This window comes from Barbatula barbatula (genome assembly GCF_947034865.1).
Source record: "Barbatula barbatula genome assembly, chromosome: 3".
NCBI lineage: Eukaryota > Metazoa > Chordata > Actinopteri > Cypriniformes > Nemacheilidae > Barbatula > Barbatula barbatula.
In genome coordinates, this window is record NC_136764.1 from 6737548 (window position 1) to 6757920 (window position 20373).

At 39.9% G+C, this 20373-nt stretch overlaps 1 protein-coding gene across 1 annotated transcript in view; it reads left to right on the forward strand.

The window, feature by feature from the left end:
- Positions 1-20373, forward strand: part of LOC306891613 (CUGBP Elav-like family member 5) — a gene marked incomplete at both ends in the record, with an annotated part of 114905 nt that overhangs the window by 86190 nt on the left and 8342 nt on the right. Inside the window, 4 exons of the mRNA XM_079451977.1 lie at positions 4686-4814; positions 5502-5581; positions 11035-11193; positions 15965-16109. Coding sequence (XP_079308103.1) covers positions 4686-4814; positions 5502-5581; positions 11035-11193; positions 15965-16109 — 513 coding nt within the window. The remainder of the gene's footprint in view (positions 1-4685; positions 4815-5501; positions 5582-11034; positions 11194-15964; positions 16110-20373) is intronic.

A 20373-nucleotide genomic window follows, 5' to 3' on the forward strand; every position in this document is an offset into this window, starting at 1 on the left:
TTTAACTTAAAACGCATAGCTCGTCATTGTCCTTTTTCACACAGCCGTCCAATCACAGTGCAGAAGAGGCGGGTGGGACAAACACATGTCATTTCATATCCAGCAAATTTCTTTAAACTAGTAACACACGGGATAACTGTTGCGGGTATATATCACAGCAACCCAGGTATTGGATTCAAGCATTCCTAGATACGTAATATACGTAGCTGTAATTCATAGGCGGGGTTTTCATTAACATACACAAATTCTACTATCAAAGCTGACGTTTAAGAAGTAGTTTTTGAATCCGGAGGAACGTTTTCAGGAAGGTCTGTTTTACGTCTGAATTTACTGAATATATTTCATGAATAAGGCCCAGAGTCTTCGGACGCCATTCGTTGTGTTGTAGCAACAGAGAAGGAGCAGCTAAAATGTCCGAGGTCTGTAGAAATATCAGTCTTCAGTTTGGGAGTCTCTGCCCACAGCCGCGTCTTCATCATACAGTGTTTGACAGACTTTAATGTCTTATGATTTATTAATAAAAGCATTCAATTGATCTGTCAGTCTCAGGCAAGACTGCATACTGAGGAGAACTCTGTGTACGTGTGTGAGATCCTGCAGAAATTATTTAAAAGGCCTGTAAGCAATTTTTACAGAAAATATCTCTCCTGCTTGACACATATCGCTAAAATGGATGTCATGAGAAATCGCACCTGTCCGTGTGACAGGCCGTCTCTCTGTAAACAGCAAAAACATTCTGACCGGAGCGACGTTGTTTAGCCAATCAGAAGGCTGGAGGGCTTCCCTTCCTGTCAGTCACTCTCAGCGTTACGCTTCTGCTGACTTCACATTTGCTGACTTGTCTTGGAAGGGCAGGATTTCGAGGGAGTTCGGTTTGTCTGACAGTTTAAGGCCAGAAACATATTTCACCTGTGTGTTGTTATTTATGTCATGACAACTGTAACTAACTTGCTCGGCAAGAATTCCTTGGCAATTCTGTGACTGTCGATGAGAAAGAGAAAACTGACCGCAGAAACTCGGACCGGAGATCTCGCAAGTAAACGCTTGTATTTGGATTGAGGTCATTCATGAATATGGGAAAGTAAATGGAAACTTTTGCTTAAGTCTCATCTGCATCTCAGATATTGCTGAGAAAAAAATGAGCAAGAAATCTCGCAAACGAGAATCTTACAAGAGATGTCAACGAAGTGGGCTCAAATTTGGCCATTCTGCAACCAGAAGTCAATATTATTGAAGATCTCAATATGAACTCAAACATTTCTCATTAAATTGACCCAAATCCGCACGATTGAGGCTGTATTCGTATGTCACTGGACATTTTCTACATTAATATGTTTTTTTTACCCAAATCCAGATTATTTGACGTGTACAATCTACATATATTTTACATCTCCATACTCTTCATGGACTTTAACAATTGTCTCATTTGTTTCTGTTTTTATTTATCTCAAGCAATTTTCGGAGCAACATCTGAGACTTCAATAAAACACAACAGAGATCTTCTAAGCCATTTGGGGTTGTGCATGTGTGTAAACTCTCACACTGCTTTGCATCTTCATGTCCCAATGGCCTTAGTGTGCGTGCGTGCGTGCATGCGTGCGTGTCTGTGTGTCCATTATTGTCTTAAACATGAAAGTTCCTCCGGCTCACAGTGTAGTTCTGGACTGCACACGTTTAGCTCATTCTTGCATCATCCTGCTTCTCTCCGCTGATGCCCTGCGGCGTCTCCCGTTTCTCCTCATCTCACTTCTCATTTCTCTGAGGTCTCCTCTTCTCTGAAAGCACTCACAGAATTATTCTCTTAGTCTCCTCACACTAATAAACATGACATGCGCCGTTTCAATTGCTGGAAAACCTCTTCAAAGTAAGTGTTGCGTTAAATTGTAATCTGCTGAATTGAATCCCTGTGCAGATTTCAGTGGAATGGATTTCAGACAAAAACATAATTGATATTTCGTAAAATCTGCATGTGCAAGGATCTGTCGATCATTTATCTTTATATATATATATATATATATATACTGTATCTGTAGATGCAGAGAGATGGATCGGTAGGTTTTCTCAGTAAGCAAAGGAAATTATTTATATTTTATTTTACATTATGTATGCATTATACGTTAAAACAGCCCTCACTGAAGGGGTTGGAACAGAGCCGATGTGTGTAAATTCGGGCAGGCCCCTGGGAGGGAGGGGCTAACACACTAGACTCATGAATATTCAACATGCTAATGAGAAGCAAATGAGGGGTCTGCGTAGATAATTAGAATCGTGGCCAGAACGGTCTGGCACGCGGGAGACAGATGCTTTAGTGGTCTGATATAAATTGTAAATACGGTGTCTCTGTAGTACGCACTCATGGACGGATGAGATCATTTATCTGCATCATCAGCAATTACATCCGTCTGTCAATCAAAGTGACACTTCACCCACAGGAATATTTCATTCTGTTTTACAGCAAAGAAAAGAGCACGGTTTGCATTTTTTACTATAGTGAAATACATTGACCTACGGTACAGTTCCTTATAGAGACAAACGATGACATGCTATACGGGTTATAAAAGCTATGAATGAATCTTGGAAGAATTCGAGGAGAAATGTTTGAGACGCTGAGACCTCCGAGCGCACATTTTTCGAGATCTCTTTTGAAACCCTAAAAGAGAGACATGTTTTTCTAATAGGAGATGAATTGCCGAAATGATTTTCTCAGGAGGAAAATCTACCGAGCAAAAGTTTCCATTTGCTCTCCATTAATCATGTTGCTGTCTAGGAAGAACTAGTGAGATATTAAAGAGATCTGGTTTGTGATTTTCGCTTGTACGGGTCCATATCTCTTCAGGGATCTGTAGTGACAGTTACTGCGGATTTTCAGTCTTTCCCGTCCTGTGTGTGTGTGAGAGGTGGTTTCTCTCATTAAAGGCTTTAGGTCACAGATCCGCACAATGCAACTCAGCTGCAATAGTCTGCAACCAGCAGCACAGACGCCTCCATTAAACACACACATTCGCACAAGATGATGCAACTTTGAAGGATAACAGAGCAGGGAATGTGTAAAAGTGTTGCAGTGCAATGTTTGTATGAGTGAATGTTTCAGCGCTGGAGTTGTACATGTGCTCATTTTTAGTTTAGTTTTTATTTTGCCTTACATTTTGTCTTCATCACTTAATTTGAGTGTGTTACTTTAATCGCTTCTATGATAAAAGCATTCTCCAATAAAAACTTTCAGCAAGTCAAACTCTTTTTTTTGTGCCTATTGCTTGCTGTAAGTCTCAATGATTATACATTTAAACTACTTCAAAGCTGTTTCTGCTCTTTGACCTACCTATACAAATGAAATCTATTTCTAATCTATTCTTGTCTAAAAAAAATATGCATTTTGTTTTTATTCACTGTCATTTAGCAGACGGTTTTATCCAAAGCGACTTTAGGAAACAATAAAGCAATATGTCACGGGGCAATAATACAATAAGTGCTAATACCAATTTACTAGTTTTTAACATGATAGTGTGCATGACATATAAAGGATATATAGGAATGCTGCTGCTGCACATATAACATATGCTGTGTGAAAAAAAACCCTGCATTGCTTAAGTGACCACCTTGTAGTAGATCTATGCATGTGGAGCTGGGGATTGAGGAGGGTTTCTGAAATGCGCTGCAGATTGGTTTAGACTTTGGACTGCGCCATCTAGAGTTTCATGCCAGAACTTCAGCCAGAACAATACCTTGTTAAAGGAGAGAAAGAGGGTTAGGTTTTTAACCCCGCAAGTATTCACAGAAGATCTTTTAAGTGTTTTTTTTCATGTCGTGAGAGATGTGGTTGACCGGACTGAGTTTGTAAGAATGTTCCACCGGCAAGGAGTTGTGAAGGAGAAGGAAATACAATGTATAGAAACCCAGTGTGCGTGTGTGCGCGTGCGTTACAGCTCAAAGTGACGAAACACATCCCAGAGGAGAATTTAATGAAAAATGGCCTGCCTTCATTGAATTCCTCAAGACCATAAAGTGTGTGTGCTTGCTACAGTGTTCGCACCAAATGTCCCCACAAAGGACGTTTTTGGTCCCCGTGAGAAAAATAGCTTATACAGTTAATCAAACTAAATGGTGTTTATTAAACCAAAAACATATTCGGCTACACAATGCTGGAGCCACAGTTATTTGGTTGGTGGTCTTATTTTATGACGTTTGATTGCATAAATGTATGATATATTGCTACATTTCATAAAATTGCACAAAATCTGTGGCCCCCCTTGATCCATCTTTGGGCCCCCCCATTCCCAGTTTGAGTCTGTGTATCTATGTATGTGTGAGCGTGATCTGTGTGCGTGTGTGCAACAGTCATAGATAAATACAATTCTAAGCAGCCATCTTCCCCTCATTTACTCAGACAATACAGTTTTGACATTCAAGTGTCAAATAGAGTTTAAGATGGAGAGTGTCATTTATGAGCACCAAAATAGAAGACAAAAAAACGGCATTGGTCAACCGAACCATTAGCCCTGCCCCAAACTCAGGCCATTGGATTTTGCCAGTCACGACATTCAAAAGAATATCCTGTTGACTTGCTCTTTGCGTGTTTAGATGAAAGTCTCGAATGTGTTTTAAAGAATTAATTTCGTAAACCTGACAAACATTGTGACCTACTGAGACACATTGAGATAAACTTTATCTTTATGTATGTGTTTCAGAAGACAGAAAGTTGTTCGTGGGGATGCTGAATAAACAGCAGACGGAAGAAGACGTTTATCGTCTTTTTGAGCCGTACGGAGTCATCGAAGAGTGCACCGTATTAAGAGGACCTGATGGAAACAGTAAAGGTGAGGATTAGGCCTACTTTCTCTCTTCAATGTTCACAGTCACCTGCTGTCAAATGCACAAAAAACCTGCCACAAATACGCAGTTTAGCGCGCACGCCAGTGAATGACAGACACGTCCTTTTATCCGATTAAAGTCAAAAAAGCATTTCGGATTTAGCAGTGTAAAAACTGTGACCTTCTACCGAGTCAAAGACAAAACAAACAAACAGGCGAGAGAAAAGCTGCATTCAACCTTGAAGAAATGCTTTCATTTACACATTCAATTTCACAACGTCAGTCTATTCAGACATGCGCGCGTCAACCGGACGCTGTGCTGACACGCTCCGTGATGGAGTTTCTCGACATTAACATGGCAGGATGCGTTCTGGAGGGTGCCGGGTGAAGACTCTCGCTGCGGGATGCCAGTATCAGCTGACAAATCCTACCGCGGCCCGGCGCTCCTGCAAAGGTTGTTTATGCAGGCACTGATAACTGTGTCCATTAACACACACGTACACGCATACATGCACACACAGAGTTAAAACATGCCAGAGAGGTCAAACCTGTTTGAAACATGTGTGAAGAGGAATGACAGAAGGATCCAGATTTAAACGTTCAGAGCAGATACACGAGTTACGGAAAATAAACATTTCACCTTTAAAAGCTCGAACTATGTTTCTCATTATTTTCTGTTTCTGTGTTTTGCAGGTTGTGCCTTTGTTAAGTTTTCAACACACACTGAGGCGCAGTCGGCTATCGGTGGGCTGCATGGAAGTCAGACCATGCCTGTGAGTACAACACACACACACATAGATGACCGTGCACATACATATGATGAAATGTGCACGTATACTCACAGTCTCATTTTGATGGTGATGTATGTGCGTCAATGGGTATACAAGTGCAAATTAGTCTCTGCTGAATAGCTCTCTCTCTCACCATCTCTCTACAGTAAAGCAGCCCTGTTGAAAATGTAATTTACACTACAAACTAAGAAAAAAATGTTGTTAGTACACCTTAGAAGCTATTTAAAGGTGATATGTGTAACCTGCAGTTCTGTTTGGTGATGCTTCACTTTTAAAGGCGCCATATGGCCCGAATACGTGTTTTTATGTGTCTTTGGTGTTTTGTAAGTTGGCCATGCATGTATTCGACACGTAAAATTGCAAAAATGTAAGTGTCGGAACAAAAGATGCATTCTATCTAAAAGCGAATGCTTGTAACTACACCCCCACAAATCTACGTCAGTTCGTGGTGTGATTTGACTAAGACCGCCCAAATGTTTTTTGCAGTATTCGACCAATCACAACGCACTGGTTAACTGGCCAATCATAGCACACTTTGCTTTTTTTAGAGTCATGAGCTTTGTAAAAAATCATCGCGTTTCAGAGAGGCGGGAAACGTTTTTGAATCAACTAAAGCAACTAATACAAAGGCGCTATAGATGCACCGATACTACATTTCTTCACCAGCAACGATAGCTGATTATTCAGAGTGATGACTTTATGGATGTTATTAATCCGCATAATGACATCAATATTAAATATCTACCTGGTGATGTTTCTGAAAATTTGCTATATGCAGGGCACAATTTTCTTGCATTTTCTTGGTCCTCTTTTGATTGACCGGACATATCAGCCCTGATCATCGGCTGTTTTAAAACCAAAATGGCTTTTATCAACCGATTATTGGCTGAGACATAGCTTGCATATGCGTAGGTCATAAAATACCGCTATTGACAATCATCGTGATATTTTTCACCGTAATCATTGCTATTGATATTGTAAGATAATATTGTCCATCATATATATCATTTTATAGGATATTTCTATATGAATAGATATTGTGATAATGTTGCTTTCCAGAATAATCATGCTATTAAAAATCTGATGTTAAGATTCACATTTCGCGTTCTTTTGCATGTGCAAATTCGTTATTTTAAATGTGGACACGCGGCAACCACGCTCAAATAGTGTCACGACGCGCATGCGGTGCGGTGCGCTCATCTTTGTAGGTGCGCCTGCGCCGCATCAAGATGAAAATATTTCAACTTTTCAGAATGACGCACGCAGGTCATGTGACAAGAACCAACCAACCAGTATAGACAAACTCAGTGAAGATGGAGACACAGATGATCACAGCATTAAGAAATCTAGTAGCAGTTATTTCAAGGTATTTTCAGGTCATATATCCTTTGTTTATACCTCCTCGTCTCAATGGATAGCGTGGCACATGGTTGCTTAGCGACGACAGATGCCAGGAGAGCGCAAACCCCCAGGCGCTTTGAAAGAAACGGAGAAAGCAGTGCAGTTTGCTGCACGGTTTAAGACGCAAAATCTGAATCAACCCTAATAGTGGCAAAGTCAGCATTTTAATAAATTGTGTTGGCCCTGGTGGTGTTTAAATCCATTTTACAGATTTTATTCAATACCAGTGCTGGAAATGTGCGAAGATTTGCCAACACCAAAGTCAAATCACAGTATGCTGCAAAAATAGAATTGAGGATGCGATTCTGTACACCCCCGACTTGAATCACATTGCCTCTACATGTTTTCGCACCTCTCTTTCTTTTCTCTCTCTTTCTCTCTCTCTCCCTCTCTCTCTCTCTCTCTCTCTCTCTCTCTCTCTCTCTCTCTCTGAGGCTCAGATGAATAATTCCTCTGCCACACATTGAAAGGACAGATAAAGAGGTGTGTTTCTCTATCCTCTGAGAGCAGGACCGAAGAGAAAGAGACGGAGAGAGAGGGGGGTGCAGATGATCAAACAGGGGAAAAACCATTATGACAACGTCTAACTGTCACAGAGAGAGAAAGACAGGTTGAGCATGGCGTCGGATGATGACTGTAAATCTGTATTTAGAGATCAGCCCAACCTTGAGCGTAATTATCCTCATATGAAACGTTCAAGGCCATATCATTCCAACACACACACATACGCGTAAGCTTTGCTCTCACATACTGTTAATTAAGCACATTTACATAGAAGAGACAGAATGGCTGAGTGAGAAATAAACGACAGGAAAGACAGAGCGAGAGACAAAATCTGGTGAGCTGTCTATCTAGATGTGCCCAGTAGCATGTTAGCAAGCTATGTCACTGTATGTGCTGTGCTGTTGCAGAGGCGTTTGGGTGGCTGAGATACAAAAAAACAAGTATCCCAATTATCAAGTCTATTTTGGTTCTTTGATGTATTTGTTTCCATTAGTTAATGCATTAGCTAACATGGACTTACATGATGTTTATTTGACAGCCTTTTCTGTCATGATTCTGCTGCATCATGTCATGTTTCTCTTGGTTCAGTGGCAGGATCATGACAGAACCTCATGTTTAATGTGGAGAGAGGCAATTATTGGTGCCCAGTCCGCAGTTATGCCGGGAACAGTCTTAGTTCCCGGGGGCGCTCGCGAGCATGGAGTCCCCGGGGACTTGATGGGAGAGTTTCTGGGGGGAACTAGTATAACTGCCGGACTGGACACCGGCTGGAAGGCCGGCTGAGCCACCGGCTGGAAGGCCGTGACAATAATTGCCTCTCTCCACATTAAACATGAGGTTCTGTCATGATCCTGCCACTGAACCAAGAGAAACATGACATGATGCAGCAGAATCATGACACTTTTCGTGTTGGTTAACATAGAAACAATTGTTTGTTCATGTTAGTTTGTTGGGCATTAACAAATGTAAACAAATCCAACATATGCTAGACTCCAGCACTTCCCACAACCCTACATAAGATAAGAGATATGGAGAATAGATGGCTGTGGGTGGCATCCGTACAAAGGCTTAGATAAGCCATTGAATATTAAATGTTAGAAAGACAAACATTTCAACATACGTTTCACAATTTCAGATTGAGAGTTTTTCTTATTGACAGATAAAATATTATAGAGATGGATTTAACATCAATATATAATTCAGATATATTTTGTATGTCCTTCTACATTTTCTGCATTGAGGAAATGTTTAGGGGTTTTGAAACCTTTAGTGTTCCAGGTCTTTTTGGTCTCTCTCGCTCTCTGTGAAGTGAAGGGAATATTCTGGCCTTTGGGGTCGATCGATTTGAGGCTGGTTTAGCGGGTCAGGGAGGTCCAGCACACAAAGGTCAAGTGCTTCAGTAAATCATCAACGGCCTTCTAATGAATCTGTGTGTGGGTGCGTGTGTCCGTGTGCACTTGTGTGTGTGTGAGACAGAGAGACATTGAACTGCACTTTTCATTAGCACCAAGAGAAAAACAGTAACAGAAAAAGAGTGAGATTGAAGGTGGTGGTGGTGGTGGTTGTGAAGAGAGCCAGTGAGAGATATCAGGTGACACACAATGGAGTTTTGGTTAAATGTAGGTTGCAGTAACGTTCGGAAACATTTGTTTCCAAGACAATATTATGTGAGTTTAAGTCTGGTCTTAAAGCAACACTATGGAACTCACAGGTTCCCCCATGTGATAAGCGCTGTTACCAGTGTTGTAAATAATGTCGCTTCCCAATGTCCAGCGCAATACACATTCATTTATTTGCCAAGCAGATGGAACCGGCGAATGCAGACACGTCATTTGGAAACCATGTGGCACTCTTCCGCAGGCAGGGGATGTGCGGAGCTGTGTGTACCGACCCGAACACAGAACTTACAGAGTCTGGTTGTAGCCGCTATGAGGCTGCTCAGGTAGCAGCGGCAGTAGAATTCATTCAGTTAAGAGTTGTTCTTCCTCTGAAATAATTTAAGAGACATTTTTTTAAGGTCGAAGAAACTACAAAGTGTTGCTTTAAAGGTACAGTATCAGAAATGATTTAATATAGCTCATTTACATTTACGCTTTTATCCAAAGAGACCTCCATTGCATTGCACTATTCATTTGATTCTAACAATGTGCAATCCCTGGGTTCAAACCCATGACCTTGGCGATGCTAGTGCCTTGGTCTAACCACTGAGCCACAGGGAAACATTACAAAAATTGTATTTTAAATATAAGTTTGTTAAATCACATTATAGATTGAGTATTATCTATATGTATGTATTAGGGCTGTCAACATCACCGTGTTAACGCATGCGATTCATATTTTGGGATTAAGACGTTCAAAATATTTACCGCCAGTAACGCGACATCCGTTTTTTCCGTCATCATTGTCTAGCGTTACATTATATAATCACACTCTTATTCATATACAGAACTTTAAACTATTTAGGTGTGATTTGAAATGGCTGTATTGACACGTCCAGTATAGATTGACAGCCTCTGGCTGTGGAACACGGCTCAACGCTACAGCGGTCCAGTATTAAGTTCTCTTTCATGCTTGAATGAACAAAAACACACAAGATTATGCCAGAAAGCATATTTTGTCTAGTATTGTTTGTCTGCAACGAGTTAAATCAAGTCTTAAATGAATGTAAAGAGTAGTGAAAATAGGAAGAGCATTAGAGAGTTAAAGGGGCTGCGTTCTCTGTAAGTCCTGTCACTAATGTTAATCAAAGAAAAGAGAAAAGAAGAAATCAATGTGCTTTTCTTGCTTTAATGAAGATTCTTCTGTATTTCATGTATTTAGCAGTAAAGACTGTAAAGTGTTTGAGAACTTTATTCATTTTCTGCATGTTCCTACCTGTTAGGCAGGTTTTATTAGAAGAATAGATATATATGTAATATATATTCAACCTCAGTTGCATACTGTTAAAAAATGTGTTGATTCTACATTCATTTCGAGATAAAAATGCGATTAAAAATGTTAATCTATTGACAGCCCTAGTATGTATATATCGTCGTTGTCCCTTTAAAGCCTCGGCTGTCCAAATTTCACACTTTATAATATTTTTTATTTGTTAGATATTTGCAAAACCCAATGACAAACATAATGGTTGAATGATTTATGGCAAAAATAAAACGTGAAAATGGAGATACGAGGTTTTAGAAGGAAAGCACGGACATGTAAGCTGCTTTGCAACAATGCAAACATTTCAAAAAGTGCAATAGAAATGAATTAAATGAAATTATGTTTGACCAAAATGTCACTTCCAAAGAGGAACCAACTCTTTTTATGTTTAGAAATTGTATTAAAAAGTGTCTGGAAGTGTGAAATCTCTTATCTGCAAAAGCCTTGTAAAGTTGTTTCTACTTTTTATCTATTTGATAGATATTTAAAATGTAACCCTCAGTTTGAGTTTAATGATACTTCATTTCTGCCAAAAAAGCAAGAACATTTGGTTCTTGTGCATGTGGATGTATGTTTCTAACTGCATTTGTTTGGTCTGTGTGTCACAGGGAGCTTCGTCCAGTCTGGTGGTAAAGTTTGCTGATACGGATAAAGAGAGAACCGTACGCCGCATGCAACAGATGGTCGGTCAGTTTGGCATCTTTAACCCGACCGTGGCCCTGCCTTTCAGCACCTACAGTAGCACCTACAGTACATACACACATGCGGTGAGCACACACATACAGTACAGTACATGCATTCAGAAGCGAGTATTTCTGCCCTCGTCGGAAGTCTTTTTTCTCTCATTACGCTGTTGAATAATGCATTAACATCATTTCTATTCCCGAGCCATGAATACTTGCAGAGTTCGCACACAATTTGAACTCCTGCTCCCTTTGGATCCTTCAGAATATGAGTAACAGAAATCACATTTATCCCGAGCAAGGCTTTAAGTGAAGCGTTTATTTGCATTTTGAATATCTGGCCTGGATTACCGAAGGGTTTTCTCGTTTGTAACCCATGGTTTTGACCTTGCGTGTGCGTATAGGGATGGGTGAAATATATGGAGTGTTCAATATACATTTACAGGGGTTGTGCTGGCGATGGACTTGAGGAATCTGATTGCGCAATTTGCATCATGATGAGATTAAATGTTGTTGCTCATCCATATGTATTATTATGGCAAATATTCATTTTTAACTTAAATCACCCATTAAACTATAAATAAATAAATAAATAATGAGACACATTCTGAGAATATCGGCAAAAATTTGTTTTTTTTGCTTATCTTCCTGGCCTAGTTTTCCACACTCAGCGTAAAAAACGCCTTTGAATACATTATCCGTCTAATGATAAAGAATTACGCAAAGCACATGGATTTCTGTGCATATTCATAAGCGTTGAACTGATAACAGCATTAGATACAGATTAACGCTGTGATTTGATACAGGAACGGCGCTATTGATACGAGAAGTCTTCGTAGTTAAATACTTTTGAGCTGGTCGAGTCTCACAGAAGTTTAAGAATCGCGTGGCAGGATGAGCGTGATGCTCTATATATAGACTATACCCTGCAGGCCTTCAGTTTTAATTACACTATGCCGAAGTGGCGCGTCTGTGACATTTTAAAGCACGCCTTTGATTTTATAATCCATACAATCGTTCGGCAGAGCGTGCCAGCCGGGTGCTGTTTATTTTCCTGTTTGTGCGTTTTTCCATGTGAACGTACTGTTATCAACGTGTGATTCCTTCTGTGACACATGGAACCAACAGAAGGAAAACACCCAGGCATCCCAACATCCACCTGTTGTGTTTTTCCTATGCACGTATAGACACACAAACAACTAATACGTGAAACGCAATCTGTGCGCGAGCACGATATTGCAAAGACGCAAACTGGGAAACTACACAAGAATGTATTTTAAGTATGTGCAACCCAACCACATTAGCGATGAACTCTATTCCGCAGACCACATAGCACTCGGATGTGCACACGAACACACTTTCAGCTGCAGACCTGCTTTACACCGAATTGCGAATTTAAACTGCACATGGATTATCTCAATGGGAATGAGACGCACTTCAAACACATTGACCTACATTGTGAAATCCCGCCTAAAGGTAACCAAATGAACACACACACACAGTTAATGAAATTGTGGATGGTTTTCATTTCGGTCGTACTCTGACACTTCAGCACACGCAGCCGAGATGAGATCCCGCCGCTGGATGCTGGGATTATACGTCCTGCCAGCAGCATTTGTATAATAGCTTGAGAGTTTTTCGGGGCGATTTTCACACAGTGGGAAATCTGGCTTCTCTGGCTGGAGTTTGAGAAGACTTAGAAAGCTATGACGACTCAGCCCCTGGTCCTGAAGAACATTTAGACAAGACTGAGAGATTAGAACAGAACAGAAAATGGAAGAAGATTGAAGGACTTCTGTCGGGATGGTCAACTAGTTTTTCCACAACTCACTAGGTGTAAAAGCGTTTATGAATGTTGGTTTTAGCGTGATGACAGAATGGTTTGCTGTATTAGCAGGATCAACTTGAGGCTGCGCTAGACAGGATTTATTAACACGGATGTAACGGGGTTGAGATGCACTGATGCTCTGTGACCTGTTCTTTGTGTGCGCTGAAAGCAAGCTCACACCTGGATTTTAACGACAGGAGTGACATCAAAGGAAGGAGCAGGGAACTCTACCCTATGTCCCATAATGCCCTGCTCCAGCATTCTCTGGCAACGCAACGCGTGAAGGCTTGACTGTGAATTTGAAGACAAGAGAAAAAGAGAGGCTGAAGCTTTCCAGACCAACGAAAAACAAGCGGTTTAGCAGTGAAGGGCGTTTGAGAAAGCATTTCTAACCGCTTGCTTTCAGCGCACACAAAGAGCAGGTCACAGAGCAACAGTGCATTTCAACCCTGTTACATCCGTGCAGCACAACAGTTGAAAGGCTTTTGTGAACGGCACAGAGACGGTGTGCTAAATTGAATATTCAGATTGTGAAAGAGGCTGTAAACACACGCTGTTCTTGAAAACACTCGGCGTGGGTGTGTTGGGCCGGGATGGAAAGGTTGTTAGTGGTTTGCAGCGCCTCCTGGTGGTGTGAAGCTGCACAGAGATGAAAGATAATTCAAAGGTAATTCAAAGATGATTCAAACCAAATTATTCACTGGACAGGAGCAACGGGGTGGTCATGTTCATTTTGATTCGGCACACAATTTTTGGAAAGCAGCGATCTGTCTAGGGCTGAGTGATTCGAATGCGTGTTTGGTTTATTCATTCTTATCGCCATTCCAGCATCTCAGGCTATATTGAAGGCGAGAACCAGACAATGAAATGAAATGTCATATCATGTTCATGTAGTGTTATTATTACTCTTCTGATGTCACAATTTGGTTGTTTTTGGCTTAAAATCAACCTGTTAATGATTTATACATTATACATTATTTTTAAAACTCAACTTAACAAATCGCGATTTGTTTTCTTTTATTTATAACAGAGAAAACTCAAAAGTGAAAGAGTAGCACACTTTTAAAAATAAAGGTGCTTCAAATGGTTCTTCGATGCCACAGAACAACCATTTTTGTCTAAACGGTTCAGCAAAATGCAGCTTAAACATCTGAAGAACCTTTCTGTTTCACGAAAGGTTCTTTGTGGCAAAATAAGGTTCTTCGGATTATTAAAAGGTAGACGGTTCTTTAAAGAACCTTTGACTGAATAGTTCTTTGTGAAAAATAAATATTTTATTAAAAAATAACCTGCAAATGGGGTAATAGGCTTGTTATCCCTTTGAATTAAGTTAATGTTTCTTAGAAAATTTCAGAATCTTGATTTAGATATTTATACTGAAAAAACAAGACAATGTCTATTTTAATAGTGTGAGACTCAAATGACGTTTACAGTTTGCCTTGTATGTGTATGTGTACGTGTATTTTGTAATGAAAATAGTCCATTTCAAGGTGGATCTTGTATTTACCTGCTCTAAGCCTTTTCGTTTCATCCGTTCGTGTGTTCATCCAACACACAAATATGTAACATTTCACTACAATGTTTCACTTTGATTGTACTACCAATTATACCAATTTTTTACGTTTTACTACAAATAAAACATGGCTACAAATGTAAATGTTAAACCATGGCAACCACAATTTTATCCGGGTTGTACTACAGCAACCATAGTTTGACCCTGGAACTGTATTTGAAGTCAAACTATGGTGACGCAAATAGAAATCAATCTGTGGTTACTACACTTTTACTATAATAATACAGTCTTTGAAAAGATGCCCAGCCATAGCAGTTTTACTGAATATTATTGATAACCTATTGGGCACAAAACACTCACATCAGTTTTCCAACCCTTAACACGTGTCGGGACACACCCCCTTTCAGCATGCGAGCGACTCAAGGCCGTCTAAGAGAGTTCTCGTCGTGTGACTCTATACGCAAGTAATTGGCCCATGATGGAGCGCTTATTGCCTCTGAGCACCTTGGGAGATCAGCAGGCATTAGCATTCAATAAAATCACGCATGCATGAACAAACACACACGCACGCATTCAAAATACTGTACGCACACATGCATCTCTCCCTGTGAATGAGTTCACCTGTTTCCTTCTCTTTGTGTGTCCGGCCATTTATTTGCTATGAAAATTTGGTCAGCACAGACAATAGCGACCATTTGATTTTTAAATTGGACATTTCGTTGGCCTCTGCAGAAATGTAATACGATTGTACCATCCGTGGCACAGCGATGGTATTTGATTTTGTATAGAAAGGAGATCAAAATATGAGAGAAATGCATAGAAAAACCATAGTAGTGGTATCAGATTGTAGTGTGTGACGGGATCTTGGTACCAGATGTTTCATGACTATATGTATCGCAAAAGATCAATGTGCTTGGTTCTTGAGGTGTTCCATGTTTAAAAAAAACTTACTGGAGTGTTGATCAAGCTCAAGCGTTGACATCTTGGTCTAAAGAAAGCTCTCTCATTAAGAATGCATGCTAATGGTTTATTTTATAGATCAGCGTGGTCTATATCGCCACATGTATAGATTACACACTTTGTCTGTGTCAAGATGCGGTTAGCTGGTGTGTGTTTGTGTTTACCGTACCTACAGTTATTCCTAAAGAATGCTCATTTATACCAGTTCTGCACATCACCGTCTTACCTTACTCCCCCATCCCATAATGGCACAAACAGGGACCCCATTCACTTGCGTTGGTTATGTGTTTACACAATAGAAGTAAAGTGGGTCCAGCGTTGGTCGGTTAACAGCTTTCTTCAAAATATCTTCCTTTGAAAGTCTTAAAGTTTTGAAATTATGCCAACATTGATATTTTTGGGTGAACTATCACTTTAAGTTGACACTCCAAGTTTTGGCTACGACTATGTTACTAATACTTAGAAAAACAATACTGTAGTTCTTTAAAAAAAATTGCATATTAAATGTTTGTATTCCCTCTCTCTCTCTTTCTCTCTCTCTCTCTCTGGTTCAGTTGATGCAGCAGCAGGCTGCGATAATGGCCGCCTCTCACGGTGGATATTTAGCGCCCAGTGTTGCATTTCCTGCCACTCAGATTCACCAGATGGGGGCGCTAAACATGAATGGCTTGCCACCAACTCCTATGACACCTGTTTCAGGTAAGTTAGATACATGTTCATACACTTTAACAGCCTGAAACGGCGTTTTTCGTGCAAAATAATTGTTGAGGATGCAGACAAGAGATTACTAGATTACAAAAGAGAATGAATTTAAAAGTAGCATTCAAACATTTTTCTCACATGTTGTTGTGTATTTATACGCTGAGCGGATTGACTCCTCCGACATGGAGTACTGATCTCAGAGCAGCTCTTCATTAGTGCCGGAGATGCTCGAGAGGTTTTGAAATGGGACGAAAGGGAGCACCTAAATGCCCAGGTCACCATTCATCACTGGATGCCACGTGAAGACATAGTTACATTTAGAAACAGACCAGTCAGAGTCAAAGAATAGTGAGTGTGCTTTAATAGTGGACAGCTGCAAATATACTGTAGGACAGTTATTGAGTTTACATTCACTGTGCTATATTAAAGGGGTAGTTCACCCAAAAAACAACCTTTTGACATAATTTATTCACCCCCATGTCATTTAAAACCTGTATGTGACGTTCTCATGTGGAACACAAAAGAAGACATTTTAAGAAACGTCTGTTGTTTTGTGTCTATGCAGAGGAAGTCAAAGGGACCCAACGTTGTTTTGGTTCAAAATGTCTTCTTTTGTGTTCAGCCGAAGATAGACATGACACGAGAGCGAATAAAGATGACAGAATTAGCATTTTTGGGTGATCTATCCCTAAGTCCATCTAATGCAGAATTTGTAGGCTAAAATGTTCCTCCTCAGAGAAGTAATGATGAAAACTCATGCTTGTCAAAAGTTGAAATCAGTTGAGAAATGTAAACGTTATTTTGCTTTGTTTTTATCAAAAAAAAAACAGCTTTCCCGTTTACTTGCCCTGTCCAGTATGGCGGCGACATTGACATGGTTCCGACTGGCTGTTGCATTATGGGTATTTGTTATTCTGTTCTCGCTATATAGAAATGTGCTTTTGTGTGCGTGTTAAATAAGCTTTGTTCTGTCAATGTCTCGTAACAGATCCTTTTGAATTCACAGCAATTTCTCACACGATCAATACCACAATCTTGCTGGTTTATTGTGTTGCATACAATCGCCCCTGTAGGTTTAGTTGGTCAGACAGACACTTCCAGTAAAAGTGGGTGGTGATTGGCTCAAATAAGTGGACCGGACTTGACGCACAGGGTTGAAAAGTCAGACACTCGGAGGCGAGTCCAGTCCATGCTTTGTGTAGTAGTGGATAGTGTACTGCATTAGGTGGTTTTATTAGCAGTAAGTATTCCTGACGTCCACCCTGTTGTGCATCCAACCACATCAAACCCTGAATATCTGCTTTCACTCTCGACTCAACTGATCAATGTCACGGATTGAAATGCTGCAGAGATTCCCATTGAGAATCGATGAGCTGGACGTAAAGCATCTCACTGATGCATTTTAAATGGTGACCACTGGCGTTTCTCACATACAACACAGCTGCTGGGTCTCGCTCTTCTTACTAGCGTATAACAGCGAGGATACAGGATAGTCCACTGGGTCCGTGAAAAGAAGATGTGTGACTCAATCTATGTTTGTATCAGTATGTGTGTTCGCTGGTATCAAACCTGTGACCTTTGTGTCGCTTATGGAATGAGATCTATATTGCTCTTGTTGATAGAAAAGTCACGTTTTTATGTTATGGGGTGTTTCAAAAGTAAAGCATGTAAGACGTAACCCAGAAGAGCAGATGGAATTTAGACCTCGCTTCTTGTTCGGCTTGAGTGTCATGTAGTTGTGCGGCTGTCTGAAACGCCAGACGTTTGATTGACAGCCATAATCATCTCCCGGTCGAACGTCTCTGTGCCCAAGCTTTCATCTGCAGAGAGGGTGACCTTTATTCTGTTCTGGGATCAGAGTTTGTCTTTCATATCCTAATGAAACTAATAATGTGACCAGCAGGATGCCGATCTAAGACCAGCGCTATTTGATGCTCCGTGCCAATGTGCTCAAGGTCACGTCTTGTGCTAAACACGACTAGTGATCAGAAATAGACTCCAGCGCGATGTTGTAAAACCTCGGATGCGGGTTGTGTTCTCATAAGCTCAAAATCACAGATGAGATCTCTTTTATTTCTCGAATATTTTACAAATTTCACAAATGTGTCTGTCATTAGAGTTTGAGAAGAGATGTCAGCAATGTGTCAAACTGAGCTCAGATTTGTGTGTTTGATATTGAAGATCTCGATAAGACCTCAAACACGTCTCATTAAAGAAAAGTTCATTTTAAAATCAAAGCTGTGTTTTTTCTTTACTCACCCACATGATGTTCAACATGTTTTAAGACCTCCCGGCATCTTCGGAGCACAAATAAAGATATTTCCAGGCCTCCTCATAGACATCGTGCTTATAGTTGTTGTCAAGGTCCAGAAAAGTACTCAATTTTTGAAGCGACGAGAATAATTTATGTGCGAAAACAATCCAAAATATCAACTGGAACTGGAAAATTCAGTCGAGCCACTATGACCAGATGGACCAATTTAACAATCTCTTTAGTACATTTCTGGACCTTGACAACAACTATAACCACGATGTCTATGAGGAGGCCTGGAGATCTCTCGGATGTCACCTAAAATATCTTTATTTGTGCTCCGAAGACGCCGGGAGGTCTTAAAACATGTTTAACGTCATATGTGAGTGAGTAAAAAATTACACAATTTAGAATTTGACATGAACTTTTCCTTTAAATTTAGATTATTTGACATCCACAATCTACATTCATATGACACCTCCATACAACAATTACAATAAAACACAACTGAGAAAATCTCCCAAGCTGTATAAGAGCAACATCTTGGCTTGTGTGTTTGGATCTTAGTGTTGTGCGTTAGTAGTACGCTTTCTGTTTCTCCTCACTGACCGTGTCAGATGTTTAGTGATCTTACACACACAGCGATAAAGGCCAGTAGGCGGTCAGAGGAAAAATCTAATCAATAATCAGGGTGGATGCTGGAGTGTGTGTGTGAGTGTGTGTGCATACTGAGAAGATCCGGAGAGAATCTTGAGTCTCTAGAACAGTCAGTAGTTGACATGGCAGTGTAATTTATCATTGCTCCACGGGACGCATGCAGTGCAAAAGAGAGCAAAAGATGTAAGCGCTCTTCTGGGTCCGTTCTGTCCTCCTCAACGACTGATTCACTCCAACACAGACAGTATACATATTTATAGATATTTGTTTTCCCAATTTTCAGTTATTCAGCATTTCTAGATGTATTGTGGTCATTCCAGTCCAGCGTCTGTTGAATTTCAACAAAATCAAGTCAAGTCAACGTTATTTATATAGCGCTTTTTACAATTTTCATTGTTACAAAGCAGCCGTACAAGACACACATTGACTATACGCAAAACATATAAGGTTATACTAGTAAAAACAAAACAGATTCACGCACACAAAAAATCAAACCTCAGGAGTTACATAAAGTCATCCAACACCAAATATTGACAGCATGACAAAACACATGAAAATTGATAAAAATCTAAGTTATCACATTAACAGATCATTTTTGAGCTTTTCCTAAAGTCATGTAGAAGTATTACTGTTCTATTGCTTAAAAGTGAATCTGAACTTGTTTTCTTTGCAGTATTTGAGGTCTGAAAATATTAAGTATTTTCACCTGTTTCTCCAGTTTTCATTTTCTGCACATAGAATATATTTTTATTTGAAATTTGGGAGAAATATTGTTACAAAATGAAACAAAAATGATAATATTCCATAAACACATACCTATAAACAGTATATTCAGAAAACCAAAAAATGAAATGTTAAATTTTTCACTGCGCTGTATATATCTGTGTGTGCATGTGCGCGTGCGTGTGACCACACCATAATTATTTTCTGTATTTTCTATGAACATGTTTAAGTAAAATGAATTTTCTGTGAATTATTCTGTAAGTATACTCGTGACAACGTTCCCCCCAGATTCCAAATGAAGGTCTTGTTTTTATTTTCTCAAAAATGCAAATAAACAAACTGGCCTATCTAACAAAAAGACGCAACAATTGCAGATCTCAAAAGAATATATTGATGTCTAAATAACACAAAATGAATCTTTGTACAGGTATTTTAGGAATAAATGATGTTCTGAATCATTCGTTTTTTGTAAATTGTTTAACTCTGGGCCATTTTGGAGGATTTCCGCCTGAATTTGGCGTACCCAATTTTAAACGCACACCATATCCGCACAAAGTGGTTAAAATACAAAATGTTGGTGTCATATTCCAGGAAACCCCTCCAAATTTCATAAAACACTGCTGAAAGTGA